Here is a 25,569-nt window from a genome sequence, read left to right on the forward strand (position 1 = left end):
TGGCGGGAGTGCATGCCCCTGAGCTGACCACCAGGGGGCAGCTCCTCCATACAGGAGCTCGCGGGGCGGGGGTGAGGTGGCAGCCGCGGGCTCTGGAGCGCCACACCCCAGGATCGGAGGGAAGGGATCCCGATTCCATACGGGGTCTCCGCCGTGAGTTATGTTGTGTGGGGGAAATTATTCGTCCAGAATATGATCTATTGAAGTCTTGGAGTTTGCTCTTCTTGTCAAGTGCGATAGCAACCTTGAGAGCTTCCTCTTGGGTCTACGAACCCTCGACGAGTCTTGGGGAGCTGCTTTGGGTACTCAGACTTCGGAAGGGAGAGGGATTCCCTCCAACCGGAAGGGTGGGGCTACAGCCTCAGAAAAGCTGCCAGAGCTTGATGCACCGCCCAGGTGCGGAGGGCGGGAGAATTAGAGGAGGTGGCCGCCCGCGCCAGAGCCCCGCCTCCGGGAGGCCCCGCCTCCACCACACCGCTGCCCCGCCCTGTCACCGATACAGCTCCGCCTCTGAACCACCCCGCCTCCATGACGGCCCCTCCTCTACAACCGCCCCGCCTTCAGGACTGTCCTGCCTTAGATACAGCCCTGCCTCTGGGATCGCACCGCCTCCAAGAAGGCCCTACTCCAACCTCCAACACCTCTGCGACCTCCCGGCCTCCGGGACGGCCCCGCCCCCACAAGCTACCCAGTCCCGCCCCACCCCGCCTCATATTTAGGCCCGCCTCTGCGAGCGCCCCGCCTCTACGAGCGCCCCGCCTCCGGGACTGCTCCGCCCCCGACGCTGCTCCACCCCGCTTCCCATGCAGCCCCGCCTCTGCCAGCGGCCCGCCTCTGGGACCGCGCGCTGCTGGGTGAAGAACCGGTCTCCAGGGATTTCGACTACCTCGGCGTGAGTTTTCTTATCCTAGCGCGTTTTGGGATTGGGGATGGTGGCCTAGCAGAGGCATGCAGGGTGCCATTCCCGGCAGTCACGGTGTCCATTCCTCCCTTAGGTCTAGGGTATTTGTTTCATTTCGCTTTTTTCAGTCTGATGCTATTCTCTGTCTGAAAACATACTTCTCTCTCCTCTTTGAACTTTTGAATCCCGAATTTGACAAAGATATACGTGGCGTGTGAGTTCGCGCGTACAAGCGCAAGCGCATTTAGTTAAAGAGTGGTGGGATCCGCATTCTGGGACGTATTACTCATCCAAGGGTTTTGTTTGTTGGTTTTTCCCTGTCAAACTAAGGAAATCCCAGAAATGAAAAACTCCCCTTGTCTTCTGAGGGAGAGGTAGTTAGCACGAACTCAGGCTTCCTGATTTCTCTCTGCTGCCTTTTTCCTACCCTAAATCTGAGATCACGCCCCCACAGGCCCGGTGCTCCAGGTCGGGGCGAATTCTGTTATGAATTCACCTTCCTGGGAGCAGTATTAAGAAAAAAGTGGTAGATGGGAAAGGAATTGACGGAGAAGGAATGCTACGGGAAATACAGAGTGCTCAGGGATGCCGAGTCTACTAGAGATTTTGTGGAAGAAATTAGGAAAAAAGTTTAGTATCCGCGGTATAAACCAGCTGAGACACTCAGCAAATTTTACCTTTTATAGGAAGTGGTTGAAATATGGGGAGCTAAAAGCGTATTGACTTAGTCTAGACATGATTGCTAACTAAAGAGACTGACGTTTGAGGGTGATGGTGAGAGAAGGCTAACAAAATGAGGAGGCTGACGCTGACTCTGCATAACGAGGGGAGGTGGGTGTTACTCAAGGGATAGCGATCTGTCTTAGTTTACATTCTTCCTGCACGTGTTGTTTTGGGAGGTGAGCCCAGAACAGCTGGAGTAAGGGAGTAGGAAGAATGAAATAAGGAAAGAGAGAAAGCCGAGAAAGGGATGTGGCCGAGTTGTCCGCAGTTCACTCACATACCTAGAGTTTGGTTCTTCCGGGACTCTGAGAAACAATAGAATAGGCCTCAGGACAGCCACTGGGCATTTTACCTTACTCCCTCTGCCACTGGGTGAAGCTCACCCAGAACAACTCACTGGCCGTCAGGGCTGCCCTGCACAGCTGCGGAGATGAGACGCGTCTGAGTCCTCAGGAAAGTCCCTCCCAGTAGGCTCCTCTCAGGGCACCCAGCATATCTGCTACGTTGCCCTTGGCACTTGCAGAAACCAGAAAGGGCCGCCAAGGCACAGGCATTTGCGTTTACACACTGCTCACTGTGTGTGTGTGACAACTCTGGAGAAGGCATTTTTATATGTACTCTTTTTGTTGGGAGTTGGGGGTCCTGAACCCAGTAGACCTGGTTCCATGACTTGTCTGAACTAGAATGTTCAACTGAGGCACTGTGAGAATCAAAAGCAAAAGTGACTGGACGTTGAAAATAAAACTGGAGCAGCACAGACAGCGTGAATTGAAAGCAAGAGTAACCTGCACAATTCTCAGGGTAGCAAAGAAAAAGAGAAAGTTTGAAGCACTTCCAAAGAGAGTTGGAAGTGGGTTCCTCTCAGGAAGGAGAGGAGTGAGAGACAAAGACACAAAGGCAGGGCAGAGGTGTAAATAACTCTTTCTCTCCATTTAAAATTGGTTGTAACTCTTTCATTGGCTTCTCTGTGCCTCCAGGCATTATTGTCCTTTTCTACTGGTCATTGATTATTGTCTCTTTCTATTGGTCATTGGCCACCTAAGTGACCTCATGCCCACATTCTTTCCCCTTTTTTGGCAAGAACTGCAGAGGGAGGGTGGCACCTGTGGCTCAAAGGAGCAGGGCACGGGCCCCATATGCCGGAGGTGGCTGGTTCAAACCCAGCCCTGGCCAAAAACTGCAAAAAAAAAAAAAAGAAAGAAAAGAAAAGAAAGAAAGAAAGAAAAAGAAAAGAACTGCAGAGGGGTGAATGTTCCTATGGGTTCTCCAGACTTCATTATTCAGCAGGCCAGGCTTTCCTCCCATTCCCCTTGAAGCCTCTTTCTCAGTGTCCCTTATCACTTTCAATCTTTAAAAACAATCCTCCACGACTCACATTATTCTCTTTCTATAGCTGAGGCTTAAGTCATTTGTCCAAAAGGAACTGTTTTGAAGGGAGCTCAGTTTTAGGGATATTGAATTTTAAAAGACTTCGGGACACTGCAGGATGCCATACAAGAGAGGTGAGGAGGATTTCTCCATTAGGGAAGACTTTATAAATTGGGACACATTTCCAACTCATATGGTGGAAATTCAGTTTCTGACAGGTCATGTGACCATTTTATCCGAAGAAATCTAACACTAAGTCAACTCACACGTGTCAACTTAACTGTCACCTTTATCTTCCAAGCCCTGCAGGATCTGGCCTTCCCCTCACCCCACTGTGGGTACTGTTCCTGCCTGTGCCTTGCTCTAAGCCACCTTGGCCCTTCTCTTGTGCTCCCCCCCCCCCCAGCATTTTGGGCTTTAGCTTCAATGTCACTTTCTCATAAAGGCCTTTTCTGTCCCCAAAAGTAGTCATCCAGTCATTTCATATCACATCATTGTTTTATTTTCTTCAAGCAATTAATGGCTGCATTTTATTTATCTGTGTATTTTCCTATTTATTCATTGTCCCTCTAAAATATTTGAATCATGAAAGTGGAAACATTGTTTGTTTTATGTTTTGCTGAATACCCAGTGTTAAAAGAGTGCTTGGCTCATGGTAAGGAGCCCAATGTAATTTATTTGTTGTTCTTTTCACTTGTTTCTTCATCTGTTCTGATCAACCTGAATGTTGACTTTCCCCTGCAGCAGCTGATAGAATCATGGCAACAACCCCTGCTACTGCTTTTGAGGCCCTCATGGAGGGAGTGACAAACTGGGATGTCCCCAAAGGTCCCATCCCCAGTGAACTCCTTCTTATTGGAGAAGCTGCCTTCCCAGTAATGGTGAATGACAAGGGCCAGGTGCTCATTGCTGCATCTTCCTATGGTGAAGGCCGGCTGGTGATCTTACCCCATGAAGGCTACCTGCTACATGCTGGCCTGGCTCCATTTCTTCTTAATGCTGTGGGCTGGCTGCGCCCCTCCCCTGGAGCTCCCATTAGAGTCCACACATCCCTGGCATCACTAGTGAACATCCTGCAGAACTCCGGGATTGAAGCCCAGACTGCACCAGAACCAGGAGAGGGCCTGGGGGTTTACTGCACCAGTGCCTATGATAATGCCATGACTGCGACGCTGATCCAGTATGTGAAACATGGAGGGGGCTTGCTCATCGGGGGCCAAGCCTGGTATTGGGCTAGTAAGCATGGTCGTGACAAGGTGCTGTCCACGTTCCCTGGGAACAAGGTGACAAGTGTGGCTGGAGTGTACTTCACTGACATCTGTGGAGACAGAGGCCGGTTCAAGGTCTCTAAGAAAGTGCCCAAGATTCCACTCCATGTCAGGTGAGTGTCTGTTCCCCATTAGGGAGTTGATGCTCTCTTCAACACACTTCCATTTCAATTCAGATGATTTTCCACTCAGTTTTGAGACTATCACAAATCAAAAGCAGGATAATTAAAATGTACCCAGATACAAGAGGAACTGAGTCCTCACTGCCACTCCTCCCTGAAAGGTTCTGGACCTAAGGATAAAATCATTCCTTGGGAAGTGAAAGGAAAGCAGAGATCTAGTTCATATAAAGTGACCTTTATTCCACCTAGAGTTTAGGTAGGATGAGATATCTGACCAGGGAGAAATCTACACATGGGCTATGGCAGACAGGGATTTAAAGGGTTAGGGCCACCAGGATTGGTGGCATTCCTATTTCCTGGGTGGGCCATGAACCTGACCCACCCTGGACAGGGCAAGTTTATTTGGGCAGGTTCCTGATTCTGTCACTCCTTATGGTCAAAGCAATAATCAGCTGGATAGAAAAGCTTTTTTCACTCACCATGTTATCTCCATGTTCCTGGAATACAAATCTTAAATAAATGAGGGAACATATGTTTTCATGAGCACCTTCCAGTGGTCAGACCCTGACGTGTTCTAAAAGAGACCAAAGAAGATAAATAATGCTGTCCTGAGGCTTATATTCCAGTGTAGAATTAGGCCGTTAAGGAAACTGATGCGTACTTTATCAGAAATTGATAAGAGCTCAGAGGGAAAACAAAGCAAGAGTTAGGGTTAGGGTACAGGTTAGGGTACGGTTAGCATTAGGACAAAGAGGAGCGGGGAGGTTTTATTTAAAGTCTTCAGGGAAGTCCTATCCATCAGACTGAGTTGATTTGTCAGGATTTTTTGATGTTTCAAGCAGAAGGGATTTTGTACAGGGAATTGACTAATGCAGATGATGGAAGAGTTGAGAAGCCACACAGGGAGCAGCGGATAACTGAGAGATTAGTAACAGCTAGACTGAAAGAGGGAGGTGTTACTGGAATACAGGTGCTGTGGCTGCCTGGTTAAAGCTGGAGCCATCTTGGCCTGTTTAGCAGAAGCTGGAAACACTGGTAGAAGTCTGTCTGGTGGTAGCCAGAGTCTCATAGACGATACCATGGTTACTAGGGACACTGTCTGGAGAGAGAAGCACAGACTTTGGCTCCTTGGTCCCTCCTTCCCCACTTCAGTCTTCTACCTCTGCCTCTCAGCCCTGGTAAACTGAACCACCAGGATGCAAGGAGGAGGGCAGCCTGGGAAATATAGTTCCCTGCAACTCAGAGGATGACCAAGAAGAGCGGCAGAGGAGTGAGTGAAAATAAGCAAATAGTTTGAGAGGCTTTTCTGATAGGTGACTTTGAAAAGAGACCTGAAGAAAGTGAGGGAATGAGCCAGTATGCATTTATGAAAGAGGAGAAAGGGTGAAAACTTGGAGCAGAAGCCCACTTGGTATATACAGGAGCATCAAGGAAGCCACAGTGACACAAGCAGAGTGAATGAGAGCTGGGGTCATCTATACCAAGAGGTAGCATTTCAAATCCATGCATAGTGAGATGGGAAAGCATTTTGGATTCTGTACAAAGAATGGATAAGGTGTGACTTATACAAGGAGCCTTCTGGTTGATGGTAGAGAATAGACTGTAGGAGGCAAAGGTTGAAGCAAGAGACTGATCAGGAGGTCACCAAAATAGACTAGATGAGAGGGGATGGTGACTGGATGAGGGGGATAGCAATGGAGCTCCTGAGAAGAGATTGATTCTGGACACATGTCAAAGATAGACACAACAGCCTTGGCTGATGGCCTGAATATGAAGCAAGCCTGAGAAAGAGGAGTTAGGATTTTTGTTATAAAATACTTAGAGAAATGAGATACCATTTGTGAAGCTGTGAATGATGATGAGAAAATGGATTAAAGGAAATCAGGAATTTAATTTCAGATATTTGGGGTTTGAGATATTAGTGACTAAGTGCATTTGGCAATTAGTATCAGAAGCATAACTGTAGTGTATAACAATGTGGGGATTGATTTTTCTCATGTAATGTGAAGCCCATGTAGGTAGTCCAGACCTGTAACTGTTACTCAAAAACATTCCATGGTCACTCTTTTTCTGTTTCTCCCTCACTCTTTCATCCCTGCCTCCCATCATGTGCTGTATTTATCCTAATGGTAAGAGATGGCCATTGCTACTTCAGATACTATAACTACACGCAGACAGTATAAGCTGGTATGGATATACCTGAGTTGGTCCCTTCTAATTTAGAAAATCATATTTTCTAAGGTCTAATCATTAGATTTCCATTGATATTTTAGTGGCTAAGCCTACGGTAGATCATATGGTCAACCCTAGCTGCCAGGGGTCTGAGGGGCCAGATATTTTTACTGGAATCTCTGCAGAAGTCAAGATTCTGCTACAAGGAAGAAAGGGCATACACATGCCAGTGAGCAGTTGGCAGTGCCCCGGACCCTTAGCCCCAAGCCCTAAGCCTTTTGGAAGTCCTAATTTTCTGGAAGGGTGAGAAAGATGATCTTCATATTCAGAGACATTAGGGTGGATCTTTTTTTTTTTTTTTCCAACTTCTTTTTCTTCTAGTATTAAGGAACAAACAACTTAAATCATGTCAGTGTAATTTCTCTTAATTGCCCCAGGGAACTTTCCTCTCCAGCAAACTAAACCTGTTTTTCTTCATCTATACCTGTATTCTCCATCACTGAATCTGGAGCTTTAAAAAGAAATTTAATTATGGAAAATTTTAACACATACAAAAGCAGAGAGAGTGGTATAATGAACCCCCATGCAGCCCTTACCCAACCCGGTTATAGTCAACTCCTGGTCTGTTTTAGCTCATCTCATCTATGGCCCCACCCATCCCCACCCAAGGATATTTTGAAGCAAATAGCAGGCACTGCATTATTTCATCTGTAATAATTTAAATATAGGGTATATCTCTAAAGATATGAACTCCTTTGAAACCATAAGGAACCATAACACCTAAAAGAATAATTCCTCAATGTTGTTATTTCTGTGATTGTCTTATAGTATTTTTCAAAATTTTTTTAGCATAGTTTTTAAATAAAGCCCAAATATTTTTATTTCTTCATATGACTTTTATGTCTCTTGTGGGATATGAGGTATACTTTCCAACTCTTCATCTTACACTTTTGTTGTTGAAGGCACCAGGTACTCATTACTCAATAGCATAGTACTATGTGCTGATTCCGTCCACATCGTGTCATCGTTTTGTAATCCTTTTTTCTCTGTATTTCATGTAAATTAAAAGTTAAATCTAGATTTTATGTCAAGATGGATAAACTAAAGCCTGTAGGCTAGCCCCCTTTTTTTGTAAATAAAGTTTTATTGGAACACAGCCATTCGCATTCATTTACAAATTGCGTGTAGCTGCTTTCAAGATAGTGGCAAAGCTGAATAATTCCAAGGAAGACCTCATGGCCTACAAACCTAAAATGTTCGTCTGATTATTTTAAAAATGGGAGGCCAAAGTGGGAGGATCCCTTGAGCTCAGGAGTTGGAAATCAGCCTGAGTAAGAGTGAGACCCTTTCTCTACTAAAAATAGAAAAACTAGTGGAGTATTATGGCATGTACTTGTAGTGCCCAGGGAGGCTGGGGCAAAAAGATCACCTAAGCCCAAGAGATTGAAGTTGCTATGAGCTATGATGACAGTGCCATAGAACTCTACCCAGGGTGACAGAGTGAGACTCTGCCTCCAAAAAAAAAAAAAAAAAAAAAAAAGAAAAGAAAAGAAAAATGTTCCCACTCCCGATCTAGAGCCTTTATAGGTAATAGTTTATACTTCTATTGGATAGAACATAATGTCTGATTTTTCTTTTTTGCTATGGTCTTAGCAGTCATTAATCACTGCTTAGTCCTAGATCCATTAATTTATTAGTGGTTAATAAAATGATGGCTTCAAAATTCTAGTATTCCCTTTATTTATTATTTGGAATAGTTCTATAAAACAAATTTCCATTCATCAACAATTTGCTGGCTCGGCGCCTGTGGCTCAAGTGGCTAAGGCGCCAGCCACATACACCTAAGGTGGCAGGTTCAAATCCAGCCCGGGCCACCAAAAACAATGATGGCTGCAACCAAAAAAAATAGCCAGGTGTTGTGGTGAGCGCCTGTGGTCTCAGCTACTTGGGAGGCTGAGGCAGGAGTTGGAGGTGGCTTGAGCCCAGGAGTTGGAGGTGGCTGTGAGCCCAGGAGTTGGAGGTGGCTGTGAGCTGTGGTGCCACGGCACTCTGCCCAGGGGGATAGCTTGATGCTCTGTCTCAAAAACAAACAAACAAACAAACAATTTGCTTACCTTGTGGTATAGTTTTTATAGGAAAGGCAAGATAAACACTTATTTATCCTTGTCTTCCATTTTTAGACCAGTTTTCAAAATATTGAATCATTCCCCTGGTGTCTTCCAAAGGTCAACAATGTTTAAATTTTTTATCATTTTTTTTTAGTATCATTACTATAACAAATTAATTCATGGATTGAAACACAAAGTGTTTCATTTATTATTTTTCTTGATGCTGAAATTGTCCCATGTTTGGCTGTTGTGAGCCAATTCAAGTTGAGTCCTGAATCTTTTAGACCCTACTTTAAGAAGATTCCTTCTTGCTTTTTAGTGTAAGAAGTTTTGGTCTTGTTTTACTCATTTCCTGCTCCCAGCCTAGGATCAGACATTTCTCAAAGAAGCCTTGTTGTTTTCTTTTTTCTTTCTTTTTTTATTGTGTTAAGATGTTTATATTCTACTCTTAGAAAGATTCACTTGTACCCTTGTAAGATAAACCATAGGAGTGGTTTTCTTAGTGGGAAATTGGGTTTAGAAACTCAAATCCAGAGTTAGAGGTGTACATTGCTTTTAAGTTTATCATTGTTTCTAGGTTTTCTGGCGAGGCAAAAAGAAATAGCTCTTTTTAAAAAGTAAATCCATCAAAAGTTCGTACTCATACTTCAAATTCAAATTTGGGACTACAGGGTTTTTATTTAATTTCAACACTCTTACATTTGTGTCTCCTTTTTTCCTTGGAGAAAAAACAATCTCACTTCTGTAAGACACCAACATAATAACTGTTTAATTTGTCCCATGATACACATACAACATTTCAAAATACAAATAACAATGCTACAACCAGCAATGTGATGAGTTTATTTTTTTATTTTTTTGTCCTGATAATAATTTATTATATAAAGTCACACTAGTATCCTTCAGAGTCACTCAGAATAGTTCCCCCTTTGTGGTTATACTCCTAAATAGATGTAAATGTCAATTCATTTGGATATTTTACCTTTTATTTGTGGAATTGCTTTTGTAATTTAATTTTGTTTATAATTACATAAAGTTCACCCTGCACCATTTGTTAAATAGGGAATCAATCCCCTGGCTGATTGTTCTGATCAGTGTATAATACAAATTTGAGCACTTCCTGCAGGGCAAGTCTGGTCTTGACAAATTCCTTCAGCTTTGCTTGTCTGAGAAAGTCTTTATTTCTCCCTCATGTGGGAAACTCAGTTTTGCAGAAAATTCTAGGCTGGCCATTATTCTTTTTGTGAAGACTGAGAACGGGGCCCCAGTCCCTTCTGGTTTGTAAGGTCTTATTTGAGAAGTCTGTAATTAGTCTGATGGGTTTTCCTTTGAAAGTTGCCTAATACTTTTGCCTTACAGTTAGTAGGAGTTCCTCCTTCATATTAATTTTGACTAACGTGCTGACTATATGTCCTAGTGATTGCCTCTTGGCAATGAAGCTCCCAGTGTCCATTACGTTTCTAGTTCCTGAATGTCCAGTTTTCTAACAAGACCTGAGAAATTTTCCTTAGGTATTCCTGGAATAGGTTTTCCAGCCCTTGTGTATTTTCTTTCTCACTCTCAGTGATGCCTGTAATTCTTACATTAGTCCTCTTTACATAATTTCATATATCTTGTAGGCTTTGTTGTTTCTCTTATTTTTCTGTTTTTTTTCTCTCTTTGACTGACTTGTTTCATTCAAAGGTATTGTCTTCTGTCTCTGAGGTTCTTTTTTTGCCTGATCCAGCCTATCATTAAGGGTTTTCACTGTGTTTTAGATTCCTTTGATTGACTTTTTCATTTCCAGAAGCTCTACTTGATTTTTTTAAAATAATTCAATTCTTTAGTGAATTTTTTGTTGATTTCCTGCATTGTTTTAGTGGTTTCTATTTTCTTTTGTATTTTGTTGAGCTTTGTAACAATCCATATTCAAAATTCTTTATTGGTCATTTCAATGTTCTTATTTTGGTTGGCTTCCATTGGTACAGTCAATGCTTGCTTGCTTTCTTTCTTTCTTTCTTTCTTTCTTTCTTTCTTTCTTTCTTTCTTTCTTTTTTTTTTGAGACAGAGCCTCAAGCTGTCCCCCTGGGTAGAGGGCCATGGCATCACAGCTCACAGCAACCTCCAACTCCTGGGCTCAAGCAAGTCTCCTGCCTCGGCCTCCCAAGTAGCTGGGACCACAGGCGCCTGCCACAACGCCCAGCTATTTTTTGGTTGCAGCCGTCATTGTTGTTTTGGTGGGCCTGGGCTGGATTTGAACCTGCCACCTTAGGTGTATGTGGCTGGCGCCTTAGCCACTTGAGCCACAGGCGCCGAGCCATCATTGTTTTCTTTTGAGTGTTGTCTTTTCCGTCTGATTTTTTATGTATATAATATATGAATATGCTGTAACATATTATAAATTTAAAAATGGAAATATAAGACAGGCAGAAATACAATGTGGAAAGAGAATAACACTCATGCCTGCAAGAAAAATGTGGTCCAGTCAATTGAAGTAGGTTTCCTAAGAATGCTTAAAACTATAAAAGAACTTTTGAAAAATATATGTCAAATAAAATGAGACAGAGTTGGAGGGGGAGAGGGGATTTTAGAATAAAGAAAAATTAAAACCCAAACAACTCAAGTGAAATAAGTAAATAGCCACCAAAGGAATAGAATAAACAAGGCCTATATCTGTCAGTTTATAGCTAGGAAAACAAACTCCTTTTGCATTGGAATGTAGGGAACACTACACACAGAGTTGACTGCATAGATGGTGGAAGAACAAATGGACCTATCAGAAGATGGTAGAACAATCCAGAAATAAGCTGGAACATTATTTTTATCATCCCTAAAGCTGGGGAAGAAAGGGAGAAAATGATGTATCCAGATCCAGAAGCCTGAGTAACCTGCCTGAAACTAAAGACAACATACTAAAGCATACTTAACTCCTCTTCCTTCCTGGAATACCCTGCATCAAGTGCAGGTAGGCATGAAACTAGTGTGGCCAGTATGTTGAGCAGGGACATCCCTGAGCAAGTGGTCAGTATGTTGCAGCATATGACCTTCATCTCCAATGAATACATGTCTTCTGCTGATATTGGACAAAGGTCAATTTAGTTTCAAACTTTCCTTAAACAGTCCCTCGGCTTTTCATTACCTTTCCCTTCTCAACTAAAACATTGTTTTAATGACTCCAATCTTGCAAGGGAACTTATCATCTTTCTTCTTAGCCATAGTGGTACGTTTAACAATTATTCTGTTTTGTGGTGAAGAAATATCTTGTTTAAGCACTTCTCAGTTTTATTTTATTTTCCTATTCATCTTCAAATTCAAAAAAAATTAAATGTAAAGATTTTTCATTAAAAAACTTAGATGTTAGGACCTCATCTCTGGTACATATTGCAAGGGTACATGTCAAATTTATTAAGAGGAGAGTATAAATGTATTAACACAATAATTAAGTAAGTGAGGTGAAGGCTATGTTAACCAGTTTGATGTAAGAATTCCCAATGATATATAAAATTAGCACATTGTACCCCATTAATGTATTAATGTACACAATTATGATTTAATAAAAAATTAAGAAGGAAAAAAGAAAAGTAAAGCTTGAAAAAAAAATTAGAAAGTGAAGTCTCCATCTTCTTACATCTGCATAGTATTCAATGGTATATATATATCACAATTTGTTAATCCATTCATGGGTCAGAGGGCACTTGGGCAGCTTCCATGACTTGGCAATTGTGAATTGAACTGCAGTAAACATTCTAATGTAAATGTCTTTGTTGTAAAATGATTCATCTGTGGAATTGCAGGTTCATTTTTTCATGTGTTTGTAGGCCATGCATGTGTCTCCTTTAGAGAAGCTTCTGTTCAAGTCTCTTGCCCATGAGGAAATGGGTTATTTGTTCATTTCTTATTGATTAGTTTGAGTTCTCAGTGGATTCTAGTTATCAGACTCTTGTTGGAAGCATAACCTGCAAATATCTTCTGCCATTCTGAGGGCTGTTTGCTTGCTTTACATACTGTGCTCTTGGGTGTGCAGAAGCTTTTTAGTTTGATCAAATTCCAGTAATATATTTTTGGTGTTGCTTAAATTCCCAGGGGGTTCTTCCTCATAAAAATTCTCCTAGGCCAATTCCTTCAAGTATTTTTCCCTGCATTCTCTTCTAGTATTTTTATAGTTTCCTGTATTAAGTTTAAATCTTTATCTAGTGAGAATCAATTTTTGTTAATGGTGTAAAGTGAGGGTCCAATTTCAGTCTTCTACAGGTCGCCAGCCAGTTCACCCAGCACTATTTGTTAAATAGGGAATCTTTCCCCCAGTTAATGCTTTTTATAGACTTATAGAAGATCAAATGATAATAACTGGCTGGGTTCATCTCTTGGTTCTCTGTTCTGTTCCATATACCTAACTCTCTGTTTTTGTGCCAGTACCATGCTGTTTGATCACTATAGATTTATAGTATAGCCTGAAGTCTGGTAACACGATGCCTCCTGATTTGTCTTTATTTCTGAGTAATGTCTTGCCTATATGAGGTTTTTTATGATTCCATATAAAGTCACATCTTCTATGTTTACCTGGCTGGAGCTGGAACACATTCTTCTTAGTAAAGTATCTCAAGAATGGAAGAAAAAGTATTCAATGTACTCAATACTATTATGAAACCAATATATAATCACCTATACTTTCATACAAATGATAAAACAAAACTATAGTTCAGAAAGAAAGAGGGAAGAGGAGAGGGGAGGGGGAAGGCCAGGAGGAGGGAGGGTATTTGGTGGGACCTCATTTATTGTGCATAATGCAATGGTATACTTTAAAACTATTAAGTGTAGAGTATAAATGCCTTACCAGAACAAATAAGTGAGGTAATAGTTCTGTTAACAAGTTTAATATAAGCTTTCCACATTGTATATCAAATTAGCACATTGTACTCCATAAATGTATTAATGTACATAGTTATAATTCAATTAAAAAAATTTTTAAAAGAAATAAATCAGTCAGAAAATGACCCAAAAAAGTTAGAAGTGCATCATTGTACCATTCTTATACAATTTCTACCTATTTATCTAGCTATATAGCTAACAAGGTCTCTTTCTATCTATATCTAAATATGTCTGGTTATTACTGACGAATGAGAGTTTGAGTGTGGTTGTTTTAAACTTTTTTCTATGCACTGATTTGTATTACTTGAATAATTAATAATACATATCTACCATGTTTATAAAAACACAATTCATTGCTTTCCATTCTATTGCCCTAGGGCAGCGGTTCTCAACCTTTCTAATGCCATGACCTTATAATACAGTTCCTCATGTTGTGGAACTGTAAAATTATTTTCATTGATACTTCATAACTGTAATTTTGCTACTGCATTTTCCGATAGTCTTAGGCAATCCCTGTGAAAGGGTCATTTGACCCCCAAATGGGTCGCGACCCACAGGTTGAGAACTACTGGTCTAGAGTTACAGTAGTACTCAAATTAAAAATATATTCTGGCCCTCTTTTATTGTATATTTTATGCTTAAATTAGTTTAATATAAACTATATAAACTTTACCTTTTCTGATGGTACTTACCTGATAAACTTTACTTCTTTTTAAAATTTATAATCATACACTATACTTCTTTTCTCTCTCAAAATTTCAAAATTAGTCACCTTAAAAACTAAAATAGAGCGGCAGCCCCTGTGGCTCAAAGAAGTAGGGCACTGGCCCCATATGCCAGAGGTGCCAGGTTCAAACCCAGCCCCGGCCAAAAACTGCAAAAAAACAACAACAACAAAAACTAAAACTAAAATAGATATGCAAATATAAATGAGCACATTTTAAAAGTGCCTACTATGTGCCTACACATGCTTTCCTAAGTACAGGTTGAGCACCTCTAGGGCAAAAGTTCAAAACCTAAAATGTTTCTATTCTGGAATTTCTCTCTATGCTGAGTGCTTGGTCTTGGGGTTCAAAGAAATAACCAAAATTAAATCAGAAATAAATGAAATTGAAAACAAAATAATTATTCAGAAAATCAATGAAACAAGAAATTGCTTCTTCAAAAAGATAAATAAAATCAATAAACCTTTGGCCAGATTAAATAGAAACAGAAAAGTAAAATCTCTAATAACCTCAATCAGAAATGAAAAAGGGGAAATAAAAGTGAATATCGCAGAGATATAAGGGGTATTTGGAGGTACCAGACAAACCATAGCCAAGCCACGGAAGTTTTAGATTTTTTTCTCTTTAATCCCATGGTTCCTACAACTGCTATCAACCATCCCAGACATTTCCTTGGTTTCTAGTGATGGTATGGTTGCGTGTGTGTGTGTGTGTGTGTCCATGTTGACATAGATGAATGTATTGACTCACTAAAGCATATATTGAGAAGATATCTTCATATAACTGCAGTTCTCTGTATGGAAGATTTTCTGTCATTACTAAGATTTTGCCAGGTACCTGTTAGAAATGGGGAGAACATGCAGAATGGAATGTTTTAGTATTGAGTCTTCATATTTTAATAATACATATTAAGTCAACATCATTACCCATCTCCCCCCAAAAAGTCTTGAGTCTCAACAGGTGGAAAAAAACCACAGGCAAAAGTGATACTTGAACCCTCTGATATTTGCCATTTTAGCTTGAAGTGAGATAAAGAAACAAAGACATGACAACTTGTTTGTGCTGAAAAGAAATTCTGGAGAAACTATGTGTATAAGAGTTACTTTTTTCAATCATATTTTACTATCAAAATGAATAAACTACTTTTTTTGTCTTCAAAAATAACATTTGAACTTTTATTATAAAATAAGTAGATACTAACTTTAAAATTGAGATGATAAAGGTTTATAAAGATAATTAAATTGACTTATAATCCCAATAGCCATGATGATTACTGAAGACATTCTGGTAAGTATGCTTCAGATCCTGTTTCTACATCTGGTTTTATGTTTATTTTTCCCTTAAATTTGACTTACTTAGAATTTATTAATTTTTTTTCCATTAAGAGGGAATGGAATGACACTTTTCAAATTATCTAACCATTATTTTAATTACTATATGCTATGTATGTTATCTACATTTAAGCATAACTTATTTTATCTGTTTTCTATTGTTTGGCATTTAGAGCTCCTAAAAGTTGGCTGAAAAGTAATTCTAGAAATGCAAAACATTTTCTGAGTTTATAACATTTTCCCATTCCTTAATAAAAAGTAGAAAATACCATCACTAAATTTAAATGTCATTTTTAAAAAATGATGTGTACCTTTGGAAAGTACAAATTTGATGTTTTTAAAGCTTTCTTTTGCATAAAATTAGCTCTGAGAAATTTATAAACAGCACTACATATAAGGATAATAGACTAGTTTTTCTAAGTTCATTTATATGTTTGTTTATTTTAAAAAGAAAATAAATTCAAATTAGAACATTCAACATTTAGTTAACTAAGTGGGAAGACCTCCGGAAAGTGCTTATTTAGAAAATATGGGTTTTAAGACATGCACATAAGGCCACCGCCACCCCCTATCCTGTTTCATCGAGTCTATGACAACATCAACTGTAAGATACGCTGTTATTTTATGTATCACTAAATTGAACACACACTACTAATTAATTAATATACCATCACTTGTAAAAAGGTGAAAAAATGCACTTTGAACTTGATAAAATAGGTGATATTACAAGCAGACATCTTAAATACCCTTAGAAAAAATGAGAAGAATGCTGTGAAACATGTAGTCGCTTTCCCCACGTGTAGATTTCTCTGATCAATAAGCTCATTTCAGTGTTTCAATAATTGGCTGACTGTAGCGTCCTTGTCCCTCATGTCTCTTTCTAGGTGTGGGGAGGATCTCAGGCAGGACCAGCAGCAGCTCCTGGAAGGGATCTCAGAGTTGGACATCAGGACAGGGGGCATTCCCTCTCAGCTGCTGGTGCATGGAGCCCTGGCCTTCCCCCTTGGGCTTGATGCTTCACTTTGCTGCTTTCTGGCAGCTGCCCGCTATGGCCGTGGCCGGGTGGTCCTGGCTGCCCATGAGGGCATGCTCTGTGCTCCCAAGATGCAGCCCTTTATGCTGAATGCTATACACTGGTTGGCTAGAGGCCAGACTGGCAAAGTTGGGGTTAACACAAATCTGAAAAATCTATGTTCCCTACTGTCAGAGCATGGTCTGCAGTGCAGCCTAGAGCCCCATCTAACCAGTGGCATGTGTGTCTACTGCTGCATGGCTTACAGTGACAAGGAGGCTAAGAAGCTGCAGGAGTTCGTGGCCGAGGGTGGGGGACTGCTAATTGGTGGCCAGGCCTGGTGGTGGGCCTCCCAGAACCCAGGCCGCTCTGCTTTGGCTTATTTCCCTGGTAATATCATCCTCAACTGCTTTGGCCTCAGCATCATGCCTAGGACACTCAGCCCAGGCTGTTTCCCTGTTCCCTCCTCTGGGACTAGGAGCTACCACTTCCGCAAGGCACTGTCTGAGTTTCAGGCTGTACTGAGCGACAGGAGCAGAAATTTGGAAAAGAACTGTCTGGCAAAGTTGGGGGTAGATGGTGCAGCCTTTCTACAGATTCCAGCAGAGGGGATCCCTGCTTATGTATCCCTACACCGGCTCCTGAGAAAGATGCTGCGGCAATCGGGCCTCCCAACTGTGAGCAGAGAAAACCCAGTGGCCAGTGACTCCTGTGAGGCTGCAGTGCTCTGCCTGGCCACAGAGCTGGCACATTCTGGAACTGACTGCTCCCAGCTGACCCAGGGCCTTGGTAGTCGGACCTGCTCCTCCAGTTTGTACCCCTCAGAACACCCCATAACGGTGGAGATCAATGCAACCAACCCAGGTATGGGATAAACAGAGCGTCCCTAGAGCCTTAAAGCGGTGGGGGGTGGGGGGGGGTGGGGAGGAGTGGGATTGGCTGATCCCACAGCACGTTGCAAGTACTGACCCTCAGGAAGGCCATAGGCCTCCTGTGCTTTCTTGGATGCTTTCAAGAAGATGGAGGTTGGAGTTCTGCTTAATTAAGTTTTGGGAGAAATGAGTCCAAGGATTGTGGATGACTTGAGGAACACAGGGAAGAAGCTGTACCATTTAGAGTGGCTGGGAGGCTCCAGGTGGAGAGGTGGAGTTAGAGGAATAAAGCACTCAGTCTTCTCTCTGACTTTTGTCAGGCAGCGGTGACTCCTGGGTGAGTACAGGGCTCTACCTCCTGGAAGGGCAAAATGCAGAAGTCTCACTATCAGAAGCTGCTGCCTCTGCTGGCCTCAAGGTAAGGCCTAAACACCCACAGCCTCCACCTCTCAAAGCCCTAGAGTTGTAATGGAAAATTAAACACTTAATGTGCTCTAATAATTTAGAAGTAATTGATGGGCACACATGGGCACAGAGAGAGGGGACGTCATTGGAAACCAAGAAACCAAGAAAAAGGGAGGATGGAAAAAGAGAGGAGGAAAAACCTACCTATCAAGTACAATGAACACTATTCAGGTGATGGACACACTAAAAGCCCTCATGTAAGCCTATCCATTTGCCAAAAATATTTGTACCACTTAATATTACAAAACTAAAAAAGAATAGAGCTGCATCATCCTTAACCATCGTCTAGCTCCAGTTCACAGCAACACTGCCAAGAGTACAAATGAATGAGTCTGCCCACTTTATAGATTTCACAGACAAAACTAAAAATTTCAGGGAAACTAAGTGAGTGAGAAAGTCTCCAACTATTAATATCAGGTCCAGTGCTCAAACCTAAGCCTTCTGATGTCCAGATGTGATGACTTTGACCTACCAGCAGAGATGTGAAGAGATGCAAAAATGTGAGAACGTTACAAACGAGTCCTTCACCCATTTCCCCAATCACAGGAGGCTTTTCTGAGTTTTACCTTTTTACTGGGACACCTGAAGTGTGTGGTTAATCTCTTCACTTCCAAAAACATGCCCTACGTGCAGAACTTAAATTTGTTCTGCTTCCTCGACTCTCAGGGTCATGTCTTACTGTAATTAGAGTGTTTTGTTGTGTCAGCATCATTTTTGGTGCTTGCTTAAAGCACCAAAGCAAGCTACTACCTCAGAAAGTAACCCAGGACTCCAGACAAACCAGGTCTCTATCTATCCGGCAAAGAAGGGGCACTCTAGATGAGGGAGGGGGAAAATTAGTTCTCTCACCATCAGGCCACTTTGCTTCCTCTGAACAGACCTCCTGTGTTCTTAAAGTGATAGACCAGAATCACCCTGCCCAGGAGCAGCCTTGGGATGGTGCTTGGGTACCCCCCAACCCACATCTGATGGAGACCCACCATGGAGTCAATTATCCCTGTAAAAGTGATTTCACATACTTTTTAGTCTCCATAACTTTGGGGTGCTAAATCTTCATAGGTTTCTGTGCATAGCTCACAGAAAAGGAAAGCTAGTTTCATGGGCCTGTTTTTCTAATTCCCTTCCTCCTCACAATCCCACACACATCATGGGCACGCTAGACCTTCTGACACATAATGGAATCACCTGTCCAGATACAGATTGGCTGCCACACTGATGACTTGACCAAGGCCAGGAAGCTCTCTCGAGCCCCCGTGGTGACACACCAGTGCTGTATGGATAGGATCAAACGGTCAGTGTCCTGCCTCTGGGGTGGCCTCCTCTACATCGTTGTGCCCGAAGGTAGTCAACTCGGCCCTGTGTCTGTCACCATCAAGAGGGCTGTGCCTGCCCCCTACTATAAGCAGGGTGAGTGGATGGCAAGTTGAGAGAGGCGGGAGAGCTGAGGATGCCTTGTGGACTACGGGCTGGTAGCTAAACAACAATGGAGTGAGGGCCGGGGAGAGAAGGAGAAGAGCTATTAGAGGCAATGTGGATGCAGGAAATACAGAGCACCCAGGGCTGACAGGGAGAAAAGTCTTGAAGCCGGTGCTTCTCATAATGGCCTATAGAATCTCGTGGTAGTCATTTGTTATTATAGTGACCCCTTCTGGAGGTCGAAGGAAGCTGGGAAAGCAGACAAAAGGTTCCATGATATTTATTCCTAGGTGAGACATCCCTGGAAGAGTGGAGAAGCCGTGTCCAGAAGAACCTGGCACCGTGGGGGGAGCTGGCCACAGACAACATCATCCTCACGGTACCAACCACAAGCCTCCAGGCCCTGGAAGACCCTCAGCCCATGCTCCACCTCTGGGATGAGATGATGCAGGCTGTGGCCAGACTAGGGGCACAGCCCTTCCCTTTCTGCCGGCCAGAGAGGATCGTTGCTGATGTACAGATCTCAGCTGGTGGGTGCTACTACTCAGTGGGCAACAGTGGGTTATTATATTGCCTGTGTCCAAGATGTGTAAGCATAGTTTTGTTAGTAAAGGAAGAAGAAAGAGACACAAAATACATGGACTGTAATGAGATGAGAAAATATTTACATGTGAGAAAATAAATCCTTAACTTCTACAAGGTGAGATTTCTCAGGGTGACAGAACAATCTCAGAAAAATGTCTGAGGAATTTGTAGATGGCAGCAAGGGTCATTTCAAGGACAGCATGCAAAAGGAAGTGCTTCCTTCCAACAGACATCCAAGGAGAAGAAAGAAAGGGAGATGAGTAAAAAGATTTATGTTCCATACTGACTAGATTCCAGAAAAAAGGAACATGAGAAGAAAGATAAGGAACTCTGGTCCCTCATGAGGAAAATTCTTTTGGACCTCAATTTTCTCATCTATATAAAAGGACAAAATTATCTGTGTCATACACTAGAAATCTGGACAATTATTGGTTTACTGGTGGAAAGAAAGAATGTCATCATGCTAGCCTCAAGGATCTCAAATTTAGACATGGGACATAATATCACAGACTTGCACACAAAAGAAACTGGCAAACAAGTCAGATTCCTGCAGTGATAAAGACATATAGTGTGTCCAGATCCCCTGAGAGGAGGAGGAGGGCACAGCTTAGGGGTGAGATGGGAAGAGATTGCATGCATTCAGTATCTGCCCAAGCTGGGGAAATCAGCACCAAGAGTTGGGAGTTACTGGGGAGAACCAGGATAGTGAGGAAAGTTCCACAGGAGGAAGGAGGAGTTGAGTGGCCCCTTTTCAAGCCAGCATCTTCCTTCTGTGTTCCCAGGCTGGATGCACTCAGGGTACCCCATCATGTGTCATCTGGAGTCGGTGCAGGAGCTAATCAGCGAGGCAGGCATGAGGAGCAGAGGACTGTGGGGCCCCATTCATGAGCTGGGCCACAACCAGCAATGCCAGGGGTGGGAGTTCCCCCCACACACCACTGAGGCCACTTGCAACCTGTGGTCAGTCTATGTACATGAGACAGTGCTGGGCATCCCCCGGGCCCAGGCCCACCCTGCTCTCAGACGTCCAGAAAGAGAAAAGAGAATCAAAGCCCATCTGAGGAAAGGAGCCCCTCTGCGTGACTGGAGTGTGTGGACAGCTCTGGAAACATATCTACAGGTAGGGAGCAGAAATACTGAGCAATGGGGGCTTCCAGGCACCCAGCCAGGTAGCATTCTGGATGCTGGGAGCTTCCCAACTTCTTTGCCATCCCCAGCCTGGGCCACCACCTTCCCTGGAGAGACCAGGACTGTGTAGCCGTGGCACTCAGGTCATACAGTGCTAAGTTGGAGAGAATGACCCCTGTCCCATTAGTTGTCTGCATTTTATGATGGGAGAGGAAATAAAAAGTATTAGGGAAGAATAGGTAGAAATAGAGTATATAGGTCAAGGAGACAAAATCTGCTAGACATTCCTGAGACTCAATCACAGCTCTTCCACTCATTTGTTTTGTTATGGGTTCACTAATGAGTGTTCCATAAATCATCATTGTTTTGTTTTGTCTTTTTTATGGATCAAGGAAGTGGTATATGCTTTTATGTTAGCAGTAACATGTCTACATATCACAAGAGGGCATTTAGGAGATAGATCTGATAAAAAGGTTCTCAGACATCCATCACCCCACTTGAACCCAAACTGGTTTAAAATCAATCAACCAACCAACCCAACAGTATAACACCAAACTCATAAAGCAGGTCTACTTCCAGTGAAATTAGCAGGAAGCCCTGTCTCCATCCCCCTGTCCAGATTTACATTTTTAAGTTTTTGAGTTGTCGAAGCTGTGCCCAATATGAGATCCCTGTGATGTCTCCCACAACTCCACAGTTAGGAGCTGTATGGCCCATTTTCCATGGAGGTACATTCTAAGTTAAAGAATTTAAGCACTCTGTCCAATAGCACCTATTTAAGGGTAGGACCTAGAACTTAAAACCAGAATGATAAACCCTTGTCTTTTTGATTAATTTGAGTTCTTTGTAGTTTCTAGTTATCAGGCCTTTGTCAGATTCATAATGTACAAAAATCTTCTCCCACTAAAGGCTGTCTGTTTGCTTGGTTGTTGTACCCTTAGCTGTGGAGAAGCTTTGTAGTTTGAACAAATCCCAGTTATTTATTTTTGGTGTTACTGCAATTGGCGGGGGGCGGGGGGGGAGTCTTCCTTATGAAATATTTTCCCAGGCCAATATATTCAAAGTGTTTTCCTTGTACTCTCTTCTAGAATTTTATTGTGTCATGTCTTAAATTTAAATCTTTTATACAGCAAGAATAAATTTTTGTTGATAGTGAGAGGTGTGGGTCTAGTTTCAGTCTTCTACAAGTAGAGAATTAGATCTCCCAGCACCATTTGTTAAATAGAGACTCTTTTTCCCAGTATATGCACAATGCGAGGGTACTCAGCATGTCTCCCTGGGTGAGGGGGCTCTCCTACAACTTGAACTTTACCTTGGAAGTGAGAACAAGGTAACCTAAAAATTTGTTCCCACATATTAATTAGAAAAAAAACATTACAATAAAGATACTTGTATTAGAATGTTTATTATAGCCCAATTCATAATAGCCAGGTAATGGAAGAAGCCCAAGTGCCCATCGATCCATGAATGGACCAACAAACTGTGGTATATGTACACCATGGAATACTATGCAGCCCTAAAGAAAGATGGAGACTTTACCTCCTTTATATTCACATGGATGGAGCTGGAAAATGTTCTTCTTAGCAAAGTATCACAAGAATGGAAGAAAAAGTGTCCAATTTACATAGCCCTATTATGAAACTAATTTATAGCTCTCAAATGAAAGCTACAACCTAATTCTAGCCCAAGAATATGGAGAGGAGGTAGGGGAGGGGAGGGGAGAAGGGCGGATGGGTGGAGAAAGGGTGATTGGAAAGATCACCTTTATGGTCTGTTTTATAAGGGTATAAGTGAATCTTTCTAAAACTAGAGTATAAATGTCTTAACACAATAACTAAGTAAATGACCTAAAGTCTAAAAAAAATTTTTTTTAATAATAATTCTCAGGCTTTTGCACTTCCCATACCCTTGCTCTGATTTTTTTTTTTAACCTTCATTAATTTTTCTAAAGAATGAATGTGAGTGAGCCCAAGTCAAGGAGAAAAATTAGCTTGGTATCAGTTTCCATATTCTTATATAGCCAGTCTGAGGGTGTGCAGGACCACAGACCTAAATGGTAGGTGGCCGCCAATGTGTGAATTAAAACCCGAATTCTGATTTTACCTGCAGCAAAAGCTCTGGAGAGAACCATCACCTTGTTTCTGAGAGCTAGTGTCAGTGCCAGCAGGCACCTTCTGATTGCTCCACCTGCCAGAAGTCACATCCCCGGGGTTCATACCGCTGATGCCTCAGCTTAGCCCCTCATTTTCCTTCCCTTTCTCTATTCCAGTAGACTCCTAAGTTGTTCCAGCATCTTGCCTCAATGCCCTGTAATCCATCTTGCACACTACTCCCAAAATGATGTTAATGCTCAATCTTTAAAATGCTCAGAGCCTTCTCTTTTATACACAGCATAATCAAAGCTGCATGGCAGGGTGTAGAAGCAGCCTCAGCCCCATCTCCTCATTTCCTCTCTTCCCTATGCATCCTCCTGTGCACCAAGCTGCGTACAGCTGTGAGCACATCTGGCTGCGTCAGGCATCTGTGCCTCTCCATTTTTCCGTCTAGTTACTCCAACAGACTTGGGCACATTGCCTATTACCCATGTTTCTATCACAATTCAGCTCTATTGCCCCCTTCCTTGGCATATCCTCTGGATACCATCTGCTTGATAAACCAACTTTTTCTTAGTAACGTGTTTACATGTCTGTCTCTACCCCAGTCCTTAGCTCTCCAAGGATAAGAGCTCCTAATCACTTGTGCCTAGCACAGTATCTGGCATGTTGTGGCTGTCTAAGGAATGTTATATATGTAGTATTAGATAAATATTTAATTTATTGATGTATTAATGCTTAAGCGAAAGGCAGGAGGACTATCAGAGACTGACATAGTTCGAGTAGATGAGTATGGTGGGAGTATAGTAGTTAGGCTCCCAGGAGGCCCAACCTCTACACTGTCATCTGTCTTTGGGAGTTGATACCTCAGAGTCAGAAGACCCTCATCCATAAAAAGAGACTTTCCTGCTAATTACAAATTTCTATAATCTTAGGAAACAAAGGACTCCTACCAAGGGTTTTCAGCTGGGCTTCCTTTCTGTACAGTATATATCACTCTCACTGTGAGCCCCTTGCAACATGCTTTATTCTTTCCCGAAACCCAGTGTTCTTCAGAGCAACAGAGTACCCCCATAGGTAGTCACAGGCATGAGATGACTGCAGAAAACTAAGGATCAGAATGATGTCTGGAAAGCAATACTGGAGGTTCTTAGCCTTTGGGGTTCAATAGGTCAAGTCTGTAGGATGTGAGGGTTTCTCATTTTGTTCAAGCACAAACATGTCCTGATGCTGAGGAAAATCCTTAAGATCTAGACATATTATAAAAAAACAAAGATAATAATAATGGTCATCAGTTGAATATTTACTTTGTAGACATTAGGTTCCCTATGAGCGCCTTATGCGATTTGGGGGTATAATTTTGGGTCCTGGATATAGTTTTGGCCAATGAGGTGGGTGGGGCAGGGAGATTCACCAGACACCAGGAGGGAAGCCAGAGCCTGAGGGGAGACAGACCCCAAGAGTAGGAAGATATTCTTATGAGCACACAGCTTGTGCTCCTCAGCCGGATGTGCCCCCTCACTGTGCCTCTTCCTTTTCTTTCCAGCTCCAGGAGGGCTTCGGGTGGGAGCCATTCACCCAGCTCTTTGCTGAGTACCAGACCCTGTCTGGCGTCCCCAGTGACAACGCTGGCAAGATGAATCTATGGGTGAAGAAGTTCTCTGAAAAAGTGCAGAAGAATCTGGTGCCTTTCTTTAAGGCCTGGGGTTGGCCTGTCCAAAAGGAAGTGGCTGACAGCCTGTCCTCCTTGCCAGAGTGGAAGGAAAACCCCCTGACAGCCTACATCTGATCTGAGGGGAAAGGAACACCCAGCTGGGGAGGGGGAGAGCAGGGAGGACTGTGCCAGCTCCTCTGCTGTGGCTCTGGCCTGCTGTGATCATGCCTGGAGCCTGAATCCCACTTCCCAGCATGTCTTCCCATGGCCGTCCAGGGAACACCTTTGTCAGGAATGTGCCTTCCCACTGCTTCCACACATTTCTCAGCTGATCTGTGGCTCTCACCCAGACACTTGCTCCCCATCCTAGTCCCACAGCTTCTCATTTGGCCATCTGAGGTTCTATTTTTGAGCAGTGGGTTCTAAAGATCATGGGTTCCCGTAATAATCTAATTTCAGTTCCTTTCCCCTGTACCCCTGAGCAAGGCTTCTAATTCCTTCTGCTTTGAGATGTTTTTATATCTTGAATGGCAGGTTGCTATGGTGGAGAGGGCCTGAGCCAGCCTTGGTTCTCTGTGTTTCTGCCTTCTCATCCATGACATGGGGACACACAGCCCTTCCTCAAAGGGCTGTTGCTTGGCAATGCTGAGGTCTGAGTGGTACAGTGTGCACAGACACGTGGGGGTGTCTGGAAGCCCTCCCGGGGCCCACAGTGGCCCCACACAATGTTCAGTGTGCGTTGATTCCTGAGCACCCAGCTATGGCTTCATTTTGACCC

At 42.7% G+C, this 25,569-nt stretch overlaps 1 protein-coding gene across 1 annotated transcript; it reads left to right on the top strand.

Moving 5' to 3' along the window:
- The first annotated feature begins 849 nt into the window (after nucleotides 1–849).
- On the top strand, nucleotides 850–25,563 carry TCAF2 (TRPM8 channel associated factor 2). The gene is made up of 8 exons (XM_012806252.2): nucleotides 850–892; nucleotides 3,737–4,373; nucleotides 16,451–17,442; nucleotides 17,771–17,868; nucleotides 19,109–19,322; nucleotides 19,622–19,861; nucleotides 20,699–21,036; nucleotides 24,684–25,563. The coding sequence occupies exons 2-8, from the start codon at nucleotides 3,751–3,753 to the stop codon at nucleotides 24,924–24,926; spliced, it is 2,748 nt and encodes a 915-aa protein (XP_012661706.1). The 5' UTR covers nucleotides 850–892; nucleotides 3,737–3,750; the 3' UTR covers nucleotides 24,927–25,563.
- Nucleotides 25,564–25,569: the final 6 nt, after the last annotated feature.

This window comes from Otolemur garnettii, unplaced genomic scaffold (genome assembly GCF_000181295.1).
Source record: "Otolemur garnettii isolate 467f Iridium unplaced genomic scaffold, OtoGar3 scaffold00049, whole genome shotgun sequence".
Lineage (NCBI taxonomy): Eukaryota > Metazoa > Chordata > Mammalia > Primates > Galagidae > Otolemur > Otolemur garnettii.

Bases quoted from the DNA above. Each gene is read 5' to 3' on its own strand.
- TCAF2 (XM_012806252.2), top strand. From the start codon at position 3,751: ATGGCAACAACCCCTGCTACTGCTTTTGAGGCCCTCATGGAGGGAGTG. The intron at 19,862-20,698 runs GTGGGTGCTACT...CTGTGTTCCCAG, and splicing joins TGATGTACAGATCTCAGCTG to GCTGGATGCACTCAGGGTAC. The intron at 21,037-24,683 runs GTAGGGAGCAGA...TTTTCTTTCCAG, and splicing joins CTCTGGAAACATATCTACAG to CTCCAGGAGGGCTTCGGGTG.